At 51.0% G+C, this 19,891-nt stretch overlaps 1 protein-coding gene across 1 annotated transcript in view; it reads right to left on the bottom strand.

Annotated features, from left to right (window-relative positions):
* The window catches only part of SSH1 (slingshot protein phosphatase 1), a gene marked incomplete at its 5' end in the record, with an annotated part of 50,122 nt that overhangs the window by 3,328 nt on the left and 26,903 nt on the right, over positions 1-19,891 (bottom strand). The window contains 11 exons of the mRNA XM_081114167.1: positions 138-696; positions 3,697-3,897; positions 5,405-5,551; positions 9,491-9,537; positions 11,606-11,734; positions 12,554-12,647; positions 13,095-13,289; positions 15,839-15,904; positions 16,908-16,976; positions 18,965-19,086; positions 19,589-19,653. Of these exons, the coding sequence (XP_080970293.1) occupies positions 138-696; positions 3,697-3,897; positions 5,405-5,551; positions 9,491-9,537; positions 11,606-11,734; positions 12,554-12,647; positions 13,095-13,289; positions 15,839-15,904; positions 16,908-16,976; positions 18,965-19,086; positions 19,589-19,653 (1,694 nt within the window). The remainder of the gene's footprint in view (positions 1-137; positions 697-3,696; positions 3,898-5,404; positions 5,552-9,490; positions 9,538-11,605; positions 11,735-12,553; positions 12,648-13,094; positions 13,290-15,838; positions 15,905-16,907; positions 16,977-18,964; positions 19,087-19,588; positions 19,654-19,891) is intronic.

The raw sequence follows: 19,891 nt of genomic DNA, 5'->3' as shown, positions 1-19,891 counted from the left end.
ACCCAAGGGTCCCTGGGGGTAAGAACTGCCGAGCTGGCGGAACAAAGCAGCAGAGGGGGCTGGGAGGGGGCTGGGAGGGGGGCAGGACAGAAGTGATGTGGCGGGTCTGCTGCCCCACACGCTGGCCCCACACCTACCTCAAAGTCGTCCGGACAGCTCCTCTTGCTATTGTTATTATTTAGGTTTTCCCGGTTGAGCAGGCTCTTATCCGGCTGGGCTGGGGACCTCCCCCACCGCCCTGCTCCAGGAGCCTCCTCCCTCTCCATCTCCTCCACCGCCGGCAAGGGGCCACTGTGGGCTTTCGGGCTCCCGAACTCCGGTCTCTTCTTCACCTCCTTCTCACAGGGCCCGGGGCCTTCCTGGGGAGGTCTGGCTGGCTTGGGCGCTGCTGGAGGCTGAGCTGCTTCCTCCAACAGAGCATCCTTCTCCAGATCCTCCAGCTGGACCAGGCCGCCGGTTTCGTCGCTGGGGGAACGCAGGAGGGGGTCTGAGAGCCGTCGGAAACAGCAGGAGAGAGAGGGTCCTCCTCCTCCTGGGAACCCAGGCTGGGCAGCATCGTCCAAGCAGGACAGCCGGGCTTCCCGGGTGTCATCCAGGGTCTCTGGCAAGAAGTCCCCGGACCCCGTGAGGTCACCCACGGGCTGCTGGAGGCGGCTCTCGGTCTGCTGGCGCCAGAGCTTGTTGTGCCTTTGTTTGCTGGGGGAGGAAGGGCAGAGGAAGGTCGTCAGAGGCCAGGGCCCAGCCGCTCCTGGGAAGAGGGGTAGGGATAGGGGGAGCCAGCGAGGCTGGCGTAAAGCCTCTCTCTGTTCATCTGTCCCCAAGAAATGAAAGGACGAGAGAAGCAGAACTAGGACCCAAAAATCATCGTGGCCCTCGCGAGAAACTTTAAAGGATTCTTTGTCATGTGACGACAACATGACAGACGTGTGAAGGGCACCTAGACCTGAAATGCTATCAGGAGCGAGTGTCCCATCTCATCGGGTCATGCCACTTCATGGCTCACCTCTCAGTTTCTCCATCTGTCAATATAAATATTTATATACATACCGGTATATAGTTATACTAATATAGCAATGCGAGTACGTAATGCACGTGAATAAAGTTGGGAAGATTCCAGAAAACTATAAATGTTGTTTATAGTGAAACTGGATTTTTTGGGGGTGAAAAAAATAGGTTTTAGGAAATTTTAGAAATTAAGAGGACCATGGAAGCAGCACAGGGCTACAGAGCAGTATTCAGTATATTCAGTATATTCAGTATTTCCATAGAATAGGGAAGCTGAAAAGCTGCACCTGTACATTTCCATAGAATGAGGGAGCTGGGAACAGCAAAACGTCTATATTTACAAAATAAAGGAAGGAAGCCCTTCATCCAGGAGTAGAAGAAAGCCCAAAGGGAACAGGAAAACAATAAGGACGGAAGTGGGGGAGAACCTCACATGTCCCATGTGAGGTTCGACCTTGAGCTCAGGAGTTACTATAGTAACCAGTCTAAGGGAATAGTGACCAATCAGAGGGGATATCAAGGCACAAGGACCTGCAGCCTTTATATGCCGCAGGGAAAAGGAACTCAGTGGGACCCCTTCCCTGTCCCCAAGTGGGAGTCTGTACTTGTTCCTCAGTAAATCTCCACCTTTGCTATAACATCTCCTGTCTGTGGATTCACTCTTTGACTCCGGTGGAAAAAGAATCCGGGACATCCTGCCCAGTCCAAAAATTCTGCTCCATTCGTTTAGGTCAGAGAGATTACAGGTCAGTTTTAAAAATCTGTCTTCTAATACTATGGTGTTATTTTTATGACGCATTTTCAAAACATAAAAGTAAAAAGAGAAAGGCTTATAGTGAAGAAAGGTAAAGAAGTCACCTCCACGAACCTGAGAGCAATACAGACATCACAGGGTTGTAAGGGTTGAGATGAGAGAATTGAATGTAAATGAAGGCTCTGCTATTGTCGGTCAATGCGACAGAGTGTCAGGATCACTCATGACTGCTTGCTCCCTGGGCATGTTCTGGGCGAGGCCGGGGCCCTCAGATGGGGCTGCGATTCAAGGTCAACACCACGCAGCTGTGAACCCAGCCTGGAAACCCCTGGATGGGCTGAAAGGGCACTAGTGGAGTGAGGGGCCGAAGGGCTCAGCGGTGCACACTTCTCCGCCTCGGCCTCCGCCCTGCCTGGGGATCTGTCCAGCCACCCTCTGCTAGACAGTGGAGATGTCCGGAGCTGTCCTCTGGACCCTGTCCAAGCCTGCTTCCCCAAAGCGGTCAGAGGCCGAGACTTAGCCTGCGGCTCCCTCACAGCAGTTCCGAGGTATAGCAGGGATCCCCGGGGTGGCTGGAGAACCTGGGGGCCTCCCTGCTTTGGAGGCCAACACACCTGGGCAGGTGCTCCCTTCTGCTGTCCCTGGCTGTGAGGTGCGGGGCAAGCCAACCTCCAGCGTCAGTCCCTCCTCCTCCCGTAAGTGGGGGTAACCTGTACCCTGCAGACCTTCCCAGGTGGGGTTAGAAATTGCGGACGAAAGGGGCCACATGCTGACCTGACAAGCTCAGGGAGGCCTGCATGGCGGTCTTGCAAACTTCGAGACCTAAAGTAACCACAAAGGATGGCCTGGAATTAAACTTTAACTAAAAGCAGTGATGGTGGGCAGTTACGTCCTAGGCTGGTATCTTCACTGACAAGGCCAACCTTTACCTTAACTGAGCCTATCTGTCTTTTTGCATCTATGATAACATGTCCTTGGGATGTCTGGGTAACTTGTGACTTCCCTTTATCTGGAGCCCCTGGGGCACAACCAAATGTGCTGGGCCCCAGGACAAGATACCACAGATTCCTTCATCATCATGTTAATTGTTCCTGCACCCACCTAAGTATGTGTCCATCATTTTACTTTTTATCCAATCCCAGGGGTTTCCCTGTTTTGCTTATCCCTCCTCCTTAATCTATCACCAATGAATTTCATGTAACCCACCTATGTTCCTTCTTTGATTGCAAATGTATAAATGCACATGTAACCCCACCATTCTCCGGAGCATTACCTCAATTCGTTGAGGTTCTGCTTCCCGGCATATGTCAACAGTTTGGCTCAAATAAACTCACAAAAATTCTTTACAGGTTTCAATGGTTTTTTTACGTTAACAAAATGCAGAAAAACGACATCCCATCTACTGCAGCCAGGTCTAGCAGAGCCTCCACAAGGTGACGGTACTCATGCGCATCTCACAACCACCAGACCAGGTGGGCGCTGGTTCTTTGCTCAGAAGAAGAGCTGGGGGAGGGGGGGGGGGCTGATGAGCCTGCCCTGAGCTGCCCTGCTCATCAGTGGGGGAACCCCACCTGCCCCGCAGTCCTCGGCACTGCCCTGCGGCGAAGCCTGGCACAGCGCCGGCCCAAAGCAGATGCTCAGGAAACGGGGCACCCACACGCCCATGCCGCACACAAAGCCGTGCCTTAGAGCAGGAGTCAGGCACCGTTCCCTCCCGCAGCAAAACAGCCGTGCCAACAACATCAGAACAGATCCCTCCTGGAAACCACTCATCAAACGCCAAACAATAGTTGTTTTTCTCAAACCGGCCCCCCCTCACACCCCCCCCCCCCCCCCCCCCCCCGCGTCAGGGTTTTGGCTGCAGAAGCCACTGCTGCTGCGGGCGGACGGCGGCCCCGCGAGCTCAGTCCTGCCAATCCTCGCAGACAGTCACCCACCTCGCGTCCAAGATGCCTTCATACTCAGACAGCTGCCTCATGAAGCCGGCGTTGGGGCGCGTGATGCTGCGCTTCTGCTTCACGTAGTTGTAGGCTTTCTCCAGGGGCCAGCCGAACTCCTTCATCGCATACGCGATGACCGTGGAAGCGGAGCGGCTGACACCCATTTTGCAATGTACCAGGCATTTGGAGTGGTTCCTCCTGGCGGGGGAGAGAGTTTTAAAGAAGCTTAACTTCGATCTCTCTGTTTTTTTTTTCACAACGGACAGTTTTAAACCCTGACGTTATGTCATTGCCCAAATGCTCCCAGTCCCGATGTTTACGCAGCACATGTCCACACACCCTCTAAAGGAAATCGCTTCCCTGCGAAATCAATTAGCACACAATGGGGAATCAAGATAAACCTCTCCTTGCCCAGCAAGTTTTGCAGGGAGAGCTCAAAATCTGGGCGGACTTCAGGGAAAAGGTGGGTATCTTCCCACATTGCTGGGATAGGCTCGGAGACCAGAAACCCTTTTGTGAGAAGCAAGTGGGCAGTGAAAGAGAGATCTGCAAGAGAGAGAGTTCTAGATACACAGCAGCTAGAGCAGATGGAGACGGGGAAGGGTTACTACAGAAGAATGGGGTCAGAGAACCGGAAGCCGCAAGGCCCTCTGGAGACAGGAGGTCAAGGAGCCAGGGCGAGGCTAGCAGCACCATGGACTTGGCGGAGACAGAGAAAAGCCAGGGGAGGATGGGGCCCGAGGTTGTGAGGAAGCAGTGCTGGCCTGGGCGCGGCTGATTGAACAGACAGGACAAGGCCAGACACGGCGCTCCTCCGCTCCTCCGTATCCATTGCTGGAGAACGTGAGGGAGCGCCGGGCTGGAGAGGGCAGCACCTGGCAGCTCTGTGTGCCCAGGAGGCGAGCCCACCTGTCTGCCTGTTTACGTTAGGAGGAGCCAGCCTGTCAGTCGAGCAGGCTCATTTCTCCTACCTCAGGCTTAAAATTCATCCCCGAATCTCAGGGCCTTTTTTTTTTTTTTTGACTGCTGGTCTGCTGTCTACCCCAGGAATGCAAACTATGAAGTCATGTGGGGAAGAGCAGGTTATGTCGCTTTGACCTGGAGGGGTGCAGAGCAGAAGATGGGGTTCCAAGGGGTCCTCTCTGTTCTGACTGCGTAAGGCAGAGCTGTTCCGCAGGAGAATACGGTGAGGAAGGACCACAGTTGCGTGAAACCATGACGGGCTCACGGTCTGTCCCATTCTGCTGGGAGGGACGGGACAATCACGCTAGCTCAGGGGGGAAGGCAGCCCTAGCTCAGGGCATCCGCCCGAGTAGACTTCTCTGAGGGAGCAGTCCCAAAGGTGCTCGAAGTCCACATACAAGGGGCCCTCCCTTCTCTCTCCTTTGGCTCAGCGGCTCCCTCGGGCAGAGCCTCCCATGAGTGTTCATGTGGTACTGGATTCTTAACTGGAACCACTGCTGATGATGAAACGGGCCAAATGTCACAGCCAGTGCTAGGTGGGAGAGAACCAGCTCATTCGGGCCCCCACCTGGAGATCAACACCTCTGAGGGGTCCTGTGGTCTGAAGTCAGAGGGCCACCAGACACCCAGGCTCCCTAAAGCCTGGAGATGTCCGTGTCCGGGGCTGTCATTAATTTCTGCCCACCCAGCATCCGCCAGTTTCTCCCTCAGACCGGTTTCTTTGGCTTCTCCGCCCACCTACTTTGCTTTGTTTATAAAGTGGTACGCCTCGTTCCAGTGGGCAAGAAGGTCTGTTGTCTCTTCATCATAGACTCGGATGTTGTGATATGCAAATAAGCCAGGGAAGAAATTATCTATTTCTCTAGTGACATTTAAGATGTAGTCAACACTGCAATGACAAAAAAGAAAAAAAAAAAGAAACACATTTGGAGAACCAGAATGAGGAGCTACGGAAAACAAAATAATCAAAAATTGAACAGAGAAAACATCAAATAGGCATTATTAAAGGGCATATGTTTTTTGGTAGGACTTCTGTTTTTTTCTTAATAGTAATTTTTTTTGGTATTTTCTAAATGCCCTCTCTATGATGAGAATGTATTATATTTATAATAAAAGACAAACTTCTTTATAAAAAATTTATAAAAAGAAAACAGTTGAAAGCATTGCTAAGCACTGTTAACTCTGGAAGGCAGATATATATTACTTAAATGCGTTTTACTAGGTGCACCAGTTAATTATGCGGATTTTTTTCAAGATGGAGTTACATATATGTTGATATATATGCGATTGATATGTATGCGATTTTGTTGTATTGCTCCTCCAGGTGACCACTTGTTCCGATCGATGGCACACGCGCTTTCTGAGTCGCACTTCAAAACGTACGAAGAAGTGGAAAACTGGGTCTCTGAATGGTCTGCCTCACAACAAGAAAAGTTCTATTGGGACGGTCTCCACAAATTACCTGGGGAAATGTGGGATGGGGGAAATGTGTAGCTAGCGATGGACATTACTGTGAATAAAGCACTTTTGATGTTTCCCTTGAAATTATCCTGTTTTCTTTGATTACAAAATCTGCATTTTTAATCGGTATCTGCATTTTCAACCGGTCTGTCTGGTGAATACAGCGGGTGGGTTAATACTTCCCAGGCAAGATCTTTTAACGTGTCTTTAACTGGTTTTGAAGTGTGTGATGGTGCGTCATGAAGCAAAATTACTTTGCCGTGTCTTCTGGCCCATTCTGGCCGTTTTACGATCAGAGCGTGGTTCAAATTGATTATTTGTTGTCAGTAGCGATCAGTATTAACGGTTTCACCTGGTTTTAGCAGCCCCTAATTGCTGGGGTCCAACCCCAGCAGGTCCAGGGGTCCCCAAAGGTGTGGACGGAGTCGGCGAAGAAGGAATGACACGGAGACAGCGTTCAGTTGATCAGCAGCCTAGCCAGGATCTCTAGCCAGGATCTCCAGCCAAGTTCTGTTCAGGATCTCCAGCGAAGTTCTGGTCAGGATCTCCAGCGAAGTTCTGGTTAGGATCTCCAGCCAGGTTCTCCAGGTTCTCCAGCCAGGTTCAGTCACCAGGTTCTAGTCAGGTTCTCTTGCCATGTTCTATCCAGGTTCTGTAGCCAGGTTCTGTCTCTAGGTTCTTCAGCCAGGTTCTCTCGCTAGGTTCTGTCTCTAGGTTCTGTGGCCAGTTTCTGTCCAGGATCTTTTGCCATGTTCTCTCGCTAGGTTCTGTCTCTAGGTTCTGTCTCCAGTTTCTGTTCAGGATCTTTTGCCATGTTCTCTCCAGCGAAGTTCTTCTGTCTCTAGGTTCCGTGTAGGTTCTGTGTCTAGGTTCTGTGTCCTGTTGTCTTGTTACATCTGTATTTATACCAGTTGATTTCAATCCTATCAATCTCTATTCCAAAGGTTAGGGCGTTTCTTATCTCCATTCCAGGGAGTAAAGATTATGTAGCTTAAGCATGATTGTTCACAGTTAAAGTTATTAATTACCCGCCTGGCACTTAGTTAAGGGGTTTTATTCCCTCCCTAACTTCAGGGGAAAATCCCTACCTGGGGAAACAACCTTTCTCAGAGAGGTGACCTTGGTTAAAACACATAGTGCCAAGAAGGTGAGCAAACATATTAAGAACAGTATGCCATATATGCCAGGTCCCTTGAAACAGCAAGGATGGACCGGCTCTTGGCACCTAATACATCACACCTTCCTGAACCCACCAAACGCAGAGCAGTGTCTTCTTTCCAAAGTGATTTGGCCTTTCAGTCAATGTTGATGGTTGACCTGGAACAACCCATGATTTTGTGCGTTTGGGATTCTCAAAATAAATCCACTGTTCATCGCCAGTCACAATTCGATGCAAAAAAGACTTTCTTTCGTGCCGTTAAAGCAACATTTTACTGATGACTTTTCGGTTTTCCATTTGTCTTTCGTTCGGTTGATGTGGCACCCATTTTCCTTCCTTTAAAATCTTTCCCATTGCTGGTAAACAATTGGAAATTGTTTGCTGAGCTACGTTTTTGTTTTTTTTTTAATATATTTTATTTTTTTTTTACAGAGAGGAAGGGAGAGGGATAGAGAGCTAGAAACATCGATGAGAGAGAAACATCAATCAGCTGCCTCCTGAACACCCCCCACCGGGGATGCGCCCACAACCAAGGCACATGCCCCTGACCGGAATCGAACCTGGGACCCCCCAGTCCGCAGGCCGACGCTCCATCCACTGAGCCAAACCGGTTCGGCATGAGCAACGTTTAACCTTTCTGCAAGTTGTTTTTGAGTTTGACACACATCTTCACCCAATAATGCTTGTCATTGTTGGTCTTCAAACTTTTTCGGTTGACCTGGATGTTCTTTGTCTTCCACATCAAAATCATAACTTTTAAAGCGTTTAAACCAGCATTCACAAGTATCTTGATATGGAGCATGTTCACCATAAGCTGCCCGAAGTATATGATAACTTTCAGCAGCACTTTTTCAAAATAAAGTAATGAATTAAAACTTCCCACAAATGCTTTTTTTTTTTTGGCACGAAATTTGACATTTTTAAGAGTAAAAATATCTATGATGTTAACACCTTCAGAAAATTTGACATATGAAGTTTTGAAGCTTGTTGTCAATACAACAAAATAGCATACATATCAAATCGCATATATATGAACATATGTGTAACTCCATCTATTGAAAAAAATCTGCATTATTAACCGGTACACCTAGTAAACTCAAAGTCTCAAAATTCATAACTATTACGAGCATACAGAGGCTTTAAGAAAAAACAAAGTCTCCACTTTTAAATAGTTAAAAAGCAGAATACACTTGTCTATTACTTATGTCCTTGGGAACTACTTTACATCCTTTTTAAAACAAGGCAGGCCATAAATAAATAAATAAATAGCTGAGAGGGTCTGCTAACCGGGTTTTGTAGGTCTCTAAACTGAACACTTATATTCCTGGAAGGCAAAAGCAATTTCAGGAGGTTGAAAATACCTCAAGTAGATTTTATAAGTGAATACTTAACAAATGCTTTAAAAAATACCTTTAAAATAATTTACTTTTTCCAAGGAAAACAGAAAGCATAGCCAGTATCACCCTACATTTTAAGAATACTTTCTGTTGAGAGAACACATCTTAACCGGCAGTTCTAAAGATATATTTTAAGATTTGTTTAGTCTTGACTTTTAAGTGCAGTAATTCAAGGATGTCATCATGTCAGGCCCACAGGATGGTGATTTTGTGGCTGTGTTGTGTTTTTTTTTAAATGTCCAGACATCTGTTCTTGAAGGTCTAGATTTAAACATTTTTTATTCCTGCTGCTGGGCATTTCCCAGACCAAGGCAGGCATGTGTTTCTGCCCAATGCTGAGTATTTAGCTCAAGGTTCCCTCCAGGCCCAAAGATAGAAGCTCAGATAGAACCAGCAGTGGTGGTTCAGGGGTCAGAGGTGCTAACTGGCCAACAGCTAGGCATGTCCACACCGGGACTCTCGGCAGCTCTGCAGGGCAGTGGGCCGGTGGGAGGGGGCTCGTTACCTCCCAGCACAGCATCCAGGCCGTCTATCCCACTGGACTGTGATTTAGGATCATTCTCTGGGGGACACACACACACACCATCACACAAACCCCAGGAAAATCTAAACCCATGAATTATTCCGGAGGTGGCACTCTGAAACCCATCTGTGTAGCTATGCAGATCAGCCTGGCTGCGGGGGTGCAGGCAATTACAGGCACAGGCAGGCAGCACGGGGCTGGCCCTGACCTCGGGGGCAGAGCCCAGGTTCCCAGGCTGCCTAGAGGGAGAGGGAGAGGGAGAGGGGAAGACAAGGGGAGCAGACTCACCCTGAGCCCTGCAGCTCCTCCAGATTGGATGCATTCCATTCAGAGCCCTGGGGGACAGAGCACACGGTTAAACCCCCGTGAGTGTCACGTGCCAGCCTCAGACTGCTTACAGCCCTCATGGTGATGGTGAGTACACGGCCCCTGGCCCCAGAGAACAGAGGTATCAAGGCAAGTTCCCGAGGCATCCACAGCACAACAGGGGAAGGGCAAGCGCAGGAAAACCTGTTCCCCTCTCACCACTTCCTTTCCTGAGACGCCAGCAGGGTCCTCTCATGGGAGTCCGTGACCTCCGACCTCTGAGTCAGGAGGGGGCACTTCCACAGACCTCTCATTACAGCAGAAATCAGCCTACCTTTTCCGGGAGGTCTTTCGGTAATATTAATATTCTGACCCGGAAATCCCACTTACAAAACCTTACCCCAATGAAATACCCAGAGTTTGCACAGAGATTTATGTACAAAGATACTTAACGTTATTTACAATAACAAAATAGGGTAAACAACCCCAAGGTCCAACAGGGAGAAATTAGTAAAACAAATGATGGTGGATCCACATGATGGAGCCATGAAGACAACTCATACTTTTGGAGCGTATTTCACAACACAGGGAAACACCACATAATGACAACAAAAATTTAAAGGACACAAATCTACGTAAACATAAACAGTACGCTTCTCCCCTTTTCCTTTTTAAAAAAGTTACACATGCAAGAAGAAAACCCAGGAGACAGAAAAATAAATATACCAAAATGCTAACTGTGACGACCTCTAGATTGTGAAATTAGGAATGCCTTTAATTTTCTTCTTCAGACTTACTTATATTCCCAACTTTCTGTAACATTTTAATACTTAAAAAACGATATTTAAAAACAACACAAACCCTCCATTTCTGAGGGTTTGTGCAAAGAACACAAAGAAAAAACCACCACTCTGCTCCTCAGAAATGCAAACATAGAATCACAAAGAGCAACAACCCTGCGTGGTCCCCCCATGAACGGCCCTTCCCAGGGGGCAGACCCCGCAGAGGCAGGGGCTCAGGGACCTGCGGGGACTGGCCACGTGTGGGTGCCAGTTGGATTTCCGTGCTGGAGGGTGAGGCTCAAACACAGAAATTCCTTTGGTATCTCTCATGGAAAAAGTGACAGAGCACCAACCACACGGAGAAGGAACTAGCGCTTCGCTAAGGCTGCGAGCGTCCTCTTGCCGTGATCGCCACCTAGTGGGCAGACGGCCGGCGGGGCCTCGTGCTGCCTCCACCAGGGAGAACCGTCACCTTCTCAGGAGACCAGAGGCCAGCGCTGCCACATCGCTTTCATCTGGATCCGGGCTTCAAACCCACGCATTTATAATCATCTTAACATGAAATCCGTGTGCAGACATCTGCATACAGTAAGCATGTATGTTTAACCCAGAAGCCATCTCTCACGACACACACATGTGGACAACCATCAGGCCGGGGAGTGGGAGCTGGGCCCCGAGGGGCGGGCTTTCATTACTACGCTGTGCTGCCTCTAATTTTAGTAACGTGCCCTCTCCTACAGTCTCTGACTTTGAAAACTTGCCAGTTGCCTTCTATGGAGATTTACAGCTTTAAGAAAATCTGAGCGGGCGACGGAGGCTGCATCACTGGGCTCTGCGGACAGCCACGGCTGCCTGGCCACGCAGAGGGGAAGCTGCGCTCCAGGTATCTGTCCGGTCTGCCGTCCGGGCTGTTTCTCACGTCTCTGGATTCCCAGGCATAATTCTGGGGTTTGGTGAGCACGCTCCCTTTAGCCACTGGGGGTTTTAGCCTGCAGCCCATTTGGAGGTATCTGGATGGGGCCTGTGCTAGCCCCTGAAGAAGGGATGGCAAGAGTCTGAAAACGGTTGCCAGTTAACTATTAAACAACCCCCCCCCCCCCCACACACAGCCCAGCTGTGGCAACAAGCATCGGGCTGGAGAGCAAACCACGAGGCTGCAGCCAGAGGAGGCGGGGGGGGGGGGGGGGGGTGTTCCCATCAAAGTCAGGATCGAAGCTCCAGTAACTCGAGTTTCCCCCTCTCTGACCTGCTCTAAACAACCAAGGTCCGACTTATGTTCCCCAAACCAGACCCCTACATGGGCTGAGCCTCTTACGAGATAAAGGTGATCGAAGATGAGGGAGGGCTTGTCCATCTGTCCCAGGATAAGGAGCATCTCATTGTCTATGAATTCCTTGAATTCTTTCAAGTTACAGTTCATCTGTTTCTCCAATTCATTCCGGATCTGTGGAGTGGGAAACATTAGGAAAAGCGATTTGCTAAAGAAAACAGTTGTCACCCTCCAGAGAAGTACAGTCACAATGCAAGCTGAGGCTGTTTGCCAAAAAGGGGTTTTTTTTGCATTTTTTGTGCCGAGCGGCGCACGGGTGTGAGTGGTGGGAATGCAGGCTGCTCTGCCTCAAAGTAAACCTGACACGGGGGGTAGTTCATTATTTCACACAGGGAATCTGACTCCCAGGGGATCATTTCTGAGTTGAAAGCACTTATATCTTTACAATTAAATATCAAACACTTCACAGTGCAAACCCCAAATCAGTTTCATCTTGCTTTGGAAGGTATTACAATATGATGTTGTATATTATTAATAAAAAGATTGCATCTAACTTTTCAAAATAGCCATTTCAACCTCTTAGATCTACCTTGGTTAAACTGTTATTACCATGCATTGCATTCCTTGAACCAAAAGCGACTGGGGGAAAAAGTGACCCAGAGACACCGCAAAGGCAGAAGGAAAGCAGTCCAGGGTCAGCGGCTCGCTGGTGAGGCGATGTGGGGCACAGAGGGCGCGCACAGGACTGCTTCCCGGTGCAATCCACGGGTCTCGTGGGAGTCTCACTAACAGCCTTTCAGGGTCAGGGAGCCCAGGAAACGTGCCCAAGCCTCACAGCGGGCCCGTGGCAGGGCTCGGTTCGAACGAGAGTCTGACTCTGAGGCTGCGCTCTTTTCGCCGAGCCCTGCAGGAAAAAGCCTCCGGGAGCCGGTGCGCCGCTCGGAAAAGAAGGCCCGGGCCCTCGGGCCGCTCCGAAGGGAAGGGCTCTCTCACCTCTTTGGAGGTCACGTTCTCCAGGTCCTGGCTCATCATGATGCTGCGGAGCTTGGCTTTGATGAGGCACTCGGTCCTCGCCCCTTCCGTTGGCCTGGAGGGAAAGTGGGAAAGTGCAGGGCTTTATACGGGCAGCCTGAGGTCGGAGTTCGCAGAGACCCCGGTGCTCCCGGGCTACCCAGAACGTGGCTTGGGACCACGGTGGTAACGTCTTGGTGTGTGTGTCCTCAGCAGGTGGGAGAGAGGGACAGAGTCCTGCGCCGTGTCCAGAGCTCCCTCCCACAGGAGCCTGCAGTGCCACAGAGCAACGGGCACATGGAGCTGGGACGCAAAGAGATGCAGTCACATCCACGTTTGTCTATAATTTCAAAAGTGAGGTGTGGTCGCAGACCTTCCGTAGGCCACCCACAGGCCACCCGTCAGGGACCGCTGCATGAGAGGCTGGCTCTGGGAGAGGAGGTGCAACCACAGCAGGGGTGACATCGTGGGGACAGAGTCAGGCACAGGGCGGGTGAGCGGGGTGAGGAGGCAGCGCACTCACTTGTCGACAAACAGGGCCGGGGAGTCGGGCCGCGTGGACTCCAGGTCCTGCATGGCGTTCCACTCATTGATGCAGCTCTGCTCGGAGCCGATGCAGCTCTCGTAGTAGGTGGCCCAGAGGAGAGCCACGCCCCCGGGGAAGTAGTTGTGCCTTCGTGCCACTTCGCAGGCCTTGTGAAGGACCTGCAGGGCGGACCTGGGGTGAGGAGGGCAGAGGGTCAGGCCTGGGAGGCACAGGGGAGCTGGGGGTTGCCCTCAGCAAAGGGTTTTAAACGGGGCGGGGAAGAGCAGGTCATACAGGACTGGCTCCTGGGGCTCCCGGCCTCCCAGGCCACATGGCTAGTCTCCGTGACACACGCACTGACCCGAGAGCAGATAGAACATCCTTCACCTTTCCCAGCAAGGAAACAAAAATGTCCTAACTCTCCCCACCCGCTGGTTCACAGACCACTTTACAGTCCACTGATGAACTCCCAAGGACTGAGGTGACTTCCGAGGCTGTGGGCATCTTAAGCACAGGAGCGACAATTAGCCTCGCTGTTGGAAGGGAACTCATTACTATGCAGCGGAGACATTTTACTGCTTTCTGATAGCTTCTAACCCCTCCCATCAATGTTTTAACAGCTTAGATCTCCTAAGGAAAGGAGTTCTAGAAAGTCATTTTAATGCAGAATCCAACTGAAGAAGAGGTTTGGGAAGGCGCTGGGACAGGAGGAACAATATTAAAAATGTATGTTATAATGGTCCATTTAGTCATTCTTGTATTACTTCTTTTAACAAAAGGATAGTGGAACCTTTCTCAGCGAATGGGGTGCGCTAGGTGTGGGGGAGGGTGGAAGAGCGCAGCTCTGGGTGGAGGGAGAGCCAGCAGAGAACGCTCAACATGGGGTAAAAGCCATGGCGGCCGCGTGCCTTTCCCAACGGTACACGGCTGCAGGCTGGTTGAGGGAACAAACTTGGGCTGGGTATTTACAAAATCTAGCTCTGGTTCTGAAGTTTTCGAAAAGCACGTGGGCCTATTTTTTACTCGCCTGTAGAAAAAGGGATAAAAAAAAATCACCCAGGGACACAGAGAACATCTGGGGCACCTAGGGAATTATGGCCTCACGACTTCCCCCCAAAGGATCCTGAACAGCCTGCAGGGTGAGCAGCGGGAAAGACAGCAGCGAAGCCCGTGGCAGACTCCTGCAAAGCTCTTGCTGTCCTGGACGGAAGACTGGGCGGACGTCTTCTCGCAGGCGCCACCAGCTTTCTCCTGTGCCTTTTCCAGATTATTCAAGGCCGGCCTCAAAGTTTGCTGCATGCATGGGTGGTGCAACCCTCTAGGGATGAGGAAGGCTCTAGGATGTGTGTCCCGGGTTCGGGGAAGCTCTGGACATGAGTCCTTTTGCCCAATGCAGCCCTGACCCACGGGGACCTCATCCTTAAAGCAGAATGTTTGGGAGGCCCTGCACCTCCCCAGGCCCCTGCACGCTGTAGAAGGCACCTCCCCAGCCCAGCACTCCGTGAGGATGCCCTCCCATGTCCCCTCGGTGTAACACATGGCTTTGTTTTGTGTTTATGGCCACCTCCCTCCACAGACTTTAAACTCCATGCGGAGAGGAATTGCGTCCATTTCACGCCTCCCAAGATGCTCAGTGCCTAGCAGAGTGCCCTTCCCTTCATGGTGCAATCTGAATGCCTACTGTGTGCCAGGTACAAAGAGCAGGTGAACTTATGATGGAATGACACCTATCAGGAGGGACTGAATGTACATATGCAAAAACAACACACCTTCCACAACAGAAATCGACCAAATTAAAAAGTCGCCAGAGGACAAACTAGACATTTTCCCAAAGAAGATGTACAAATGGCCAATAAGCACATCAAATGATGCTCAACATTAATTAATTAGGGAAATGCAACCAAACCATAATGAGGAACCACTTCACATCCATTAGTATAAAAAAAAAAACAAAAAACAAAAAACACCAGAAAAGAACAAGTGTTAACTAGGATGTGGAGGAAGTGAAATCCGTGTGCACTGCTGGTGGGATTGTCAAATGGTGCCACTGCTGTGGAAAACAGTTTGGTGGTTCCTCAAAAAATTAACCATAAAATCATCATGTGATCTAGAAAGTCCACTTCTAGGTACACACCTAAAAGAAATGAAAGCAGGCACCACAAACTGATGCTTTGCTCACCAACATTCACAGCAGCTCTACTCACAATAGCCAAAAGGTGGCAACAACTCAAAAGTCCATCCACAGACGAGTGGATAAACAAAACGCCATATAGCCGTATCACGGAGTAGTATTCAGCCATGAAAAGGAAGGAAATTCCGACACATGCTACAGCATGGATGCACCCAGAAAGCATGATGCTAAGCGCAAGATGCCAGAGGCAGGGACCAAGGATTCCACTTACACGGGAGACCCGAACAGGCAGAGACAGAGTGGAACAGAGGTGACCAGGGGCTGGAGGAAGGGGGGAGGGAGTTTGTGGCTAATGGGTACAGAGTTTCTGTTTGGGATGACGGAGAAGTTCTGGAGATGGATGGTGGTAATGGCTGTACAACACTGTGAACGTACTTAATGCCGCCGAATCACACACTTAAAAATGGTTAAAGTGGTCAGGTTTGTCATGTAAAGCTTATCATATACACTAAACAAATGTACCTAAAACCCCTAGCCGGGGGTTTTCTAGTCCTGCTGTCAGCTGGGAAGCTATTTCTAAGGAGCTGAAAGTCCCTAAATCCACACTCACCACATGGCCTGGACAGATACGGGCTTGAAGACGTGCATCCTTCCTGCTGTGCTGACGCTGAAGCCACTGAGTGAAAAACAAAGAGAGCACGTGAGAAACCAGCCCCTCCGACCACATCACGGCGAGGCGGTGGGGCAGGCCCCCCAGGGACACTCTGCCTCATGCTGTCTGATGAGGGACCACAGGCCGGCTGCATCAGACGAGGGCGAAGATGGGCTCTCCATCCCGGAAGATGTGTTCTCAACCCCACAACGCGACGTCTACCAAAACGGAAACCCCAGCACAGGGTGCGAGGCCGTGACAGCATTCGACCCCGTCTCGTTCATGCTTTGCAATGGCCCAACCCACCTGCTATGTCCCATCAATATTTTTTTGGGAATTGCACGGGAAATATATGAGTGGGAGACAACATTTAAAACAGGAAAACATTACTATAATCCTATGTCTTCAAGAAATCACATGTTTGTTTCTCCCTGTTCCATCTGAGGCGGCATAACCTTTACTGCTAGGATCCCAGCAGGGACAAGGTCCCATCCTGCTCCTTCCGTCCCTCGCAGAGCCCATATGTTCTCCTGGGGGCACACGTATGAAGAGCCCAATGGCCCTTTCTCTCATCTTCCTGGCCAGAACGAACTAAACGATTCCTCCTCTGCAGCCCCCGTCGGTTGTCCCTGCACCCCCAAAACGGTGAGCTCCTGCTGTGTCACATTCCTCTGTGAGTTTTCAGGGACCAGCCCCAAATGGAGGGCACAGTGTGGGTATTCATGGACCAAAGACAGGTAAATGAATGAATGAATGACTGTCTGCTTACTGCTGCTCTTGACCGTCACGCAGCGATCTCCTGTAACGTGCTTCTGTGGCTCCTTCATGACCCAAACTCCCCACACAATGACCAGGATGTCTGTCCCTTTCCTCGTGTGGCTCATTGGGGGGCAACAGTACTTCTCTTGATGCAACAGACACGTCATACACATGGTTCTTCTGCTAATGATTACCCAACGACGCCCACACCAACTTGCGCTTCAAAGTTTACAGTGATTAAAGGAATCTTTTCAGGAGAACGGCTTACCCGTCGCCATCGAGGTGGATCTTCGTGTCGCTCCACAGCCGGAGAACCATCCCAATGGTGCAGCTTTTGCTACGCGGGAGGAAAGGAAGACGCCCGGGGTTAGAGTCGCATTTACCTGTGACCTGCTTACACGCTACTTCCCTGTGTCTTCGCCCAGCCCCTGACCTGGCTGGGTCCAGCTCCCGGTGTGGGCCTGGGAGCTGCTCGTGGGCTATGTGCAGGGACTGCTCACCGCTGCTTCTAGAAGACACGGGGCTGCGACGGCCCCACCAGAGGGAGTTGCCAGTGACCCCAGCTTGGAGACAGTCACAGGGTACTCTGAGCCCACGGTGTGATGTGGCTGCAGCTTCACAAGCACCAGGTCTCAGCTGCAGCTCTCAGGGGAAAAGGAGGGACCAGCTGGCCACACGATCTCACTGCAGCAGGGGTGAAGCCGCTGATGGCTGGCGCACTCCTGGCGTGAAGCCACGCGCGCTCTGGGGGACACAGACGAGTGGAGGCAGCCAACCCAGGCTCCCGTGCTGGGGTGAGGGGGAGGGCAGCGTGCCAACACCATGACCGGAGCTCAGTGCCAGGCCTCTGTTTCTCTGCCTGCTTGTTCTGCCCATCCTCACGGTGAAATGATACTTGAGAAACTGGCGCCGCCGGAGCGCGCTGAGGGAGCGACAGGGCTTATCACGGGGGCTCCTCGGATTCTCATGAACATTCCTCAGGAATCGGAAGGCGTCGGCTGTGAGGAGCCGCTGGGACTGCGCCAAGACCAGCTCCACCACCTCCAGGGATCTCCAGCTTACATCTCTGCTGCCACTTAGCAGCCCGCCCAGGGAGTAATGTGACGAGCGCGCGACTGTGCAGACAGGAGCCCCGGGCTCACAGGGCAGCTCTCCCTCTGAGCATCGGCGAGCCTGCCCCTGCCGGACGCTTCCAGCCTTTCGTGTTAGGCCAGTTCTCGTCCCACCCTGCAGTCCTCCCCGTCCTCGATGGGCTAATGACACTTCCTTTGCAGAGGGGCAAAGTAAAACTTGTGCTGAGACTCACAGCTCCCGGAACTTCTTGGCTGTGACAGTGCTGGGGCGAGGCAAGGAGGGGACCCCTCAGAGCCCCAGACCGACACGTCCCTTCCCCTGGACTTGCCCAACTGCTCGTCTTTTGAGACCTGGCTTAGCGACTGTGTGTTCCAGAGGCCTTTGGCATGGCCCCTCTACACCCACCCCTCTCCTGTGCTCCACGACCCCCCGCATGTCTCTGCATCCCTGAGCCACCACCCCAGCATCGGATGATGGCTCTTCTTCACTGAGCTCACAGGCTCTCTGAGGTCAAGAACTGTGTGTACTGCTGCTGCTTTGTTTACCTGGGCCTTGCCTGTTGCCTCATACACAGGAGAATGCAAACTGTTTGCTTAATGAATGAGCAGATTAATGAATGATGACTAAGGGGGGCCCATTTCATCTAGTTTTAACAAATCCAGGCTTTGCAATCACCTCACATGTATTAACTTATCCTGGATGTAAGAAGAGCCATTCGCCTTCATTTCACACAAATAATAGGGCCTATGATACAATGAACTTGGCCTCTAGTTATTGGGAAATTCCAAACCTCTCTGAGCCTCTGACCCAGGACCGTCTCCCAGTTTGGGAATCGGTGGGACGGCAACACTGGATAAGGCCCTTGACACACTGCCTATCGAGCACATGCAGAATTCGCATGCAGGTCCGGCTGCCTGGAAGGCGTCCTCCCTCTTCACTGGGCTGGCTCCTGCACTGACTGGGTGTGCACCACCACCGTCACCTCCTTCAGGAAGCCCTCCAGGCTAAGTGCCCTCATCTCCAGCACCCCGATGGCACCCAGTGTTAGACCTCCAAGTACAGTGTCGCTTTCTTTCCTCTCAGGAGACCCTGAGCTCAGAGCAGAGACTGGAGCTGGCATAGCGCCGCACACAAGAGCGGAAATGCTGTGCCCTGCTGTTCCTGGTCACCGCGCCACCCACCATCAACCCCCAAGGATACAGGGCCACAGGAATCTTTTTCCAGCAGCAACTCTTATCCCATCAGACTCACCTCTCCTTACTGGAAAAGTCGACGCCCAGCAAGATGCTCTCCTCTGTGTCCTGGCGCCCGCTGCTGTCCACCACCACCATGTACCGGACCCGCTCCGCCCAGGCGCTCTCCAGGCGCACGGCCTGCAGGGCAGAGAGGCTTTCACGGCCTGCCCTTCTGGGTCGTGCCCCCTTTCTCCGCCCAACCAAGGTCAAGGACATCTGCTGCCTACCTTTCCCCTGTGAGTTTAGGCTTTAAGGTGAGATTCTCAGGCATAGGAGCCACATCTCATTTATACCCCAACACGAGGGACAGTGCCTGACGTGATGGTGGGGGGGGGGGCTGGGGGGGCTCCCCAAGTGTGTTAATAATAAAGTGGATAAATAATAAAATCCAGACACTGAAGATGCCAACTCAGCACAGACTGATAGACTGACAGAGACCCCATACATCCTTTCGCCAGACCCTCTGGGCACCGAGGAGCAAACTCCACGTTGGCTTTTGTGAACAATTTAGGAGAATTTGCTAAAATATAAAAACTCACAGACTCCCCCTCCCCCCACCACCCCACCCACTGCTCATCAGTAATTCCCTACCAAATTTCACAATTAAAAATTAAAACTTGCCACTCTCGTCTCTTCTTACCAGCTTGATTCTATCTTCACAACGCAGAAGGTTGATCATCACTTGCAGATGTTGGGGCAAGTCACCTATCGGACCAACAAATCAAGTTCACACAGTAGGAAAATACCGTTTGATTTAGAGGAAGGACACATTTTATACAGAGTGAGTAAAGCCTGAGCATTTGCTTTGCTTATACGTATTATTGTTAAGATATAAACAATGGTTCAATTCCTATCAGAGCAAAACGGATAGCAAATTCAAAAATAAAGGTTCTGTTTATAGCTTTATTGTACCAGAAGTCACCGTAAGTAATCATTATAGCGA

Source organism: Myotis nattereri (assembly GCF_964212035.1).
Source record: "Myotis nattereri genome assembly, chromosome: 19".
NCBI lineage: Eukaryota > Metazoa > Chordata > Mammalia > Chiroptera > Vespertilionidae > Myotis > Myotis nattereri.
Note: the sequence above shows the minus strand (reverse complement) of the source record. Positions and strands in the feature narration are given on the sequence as shown.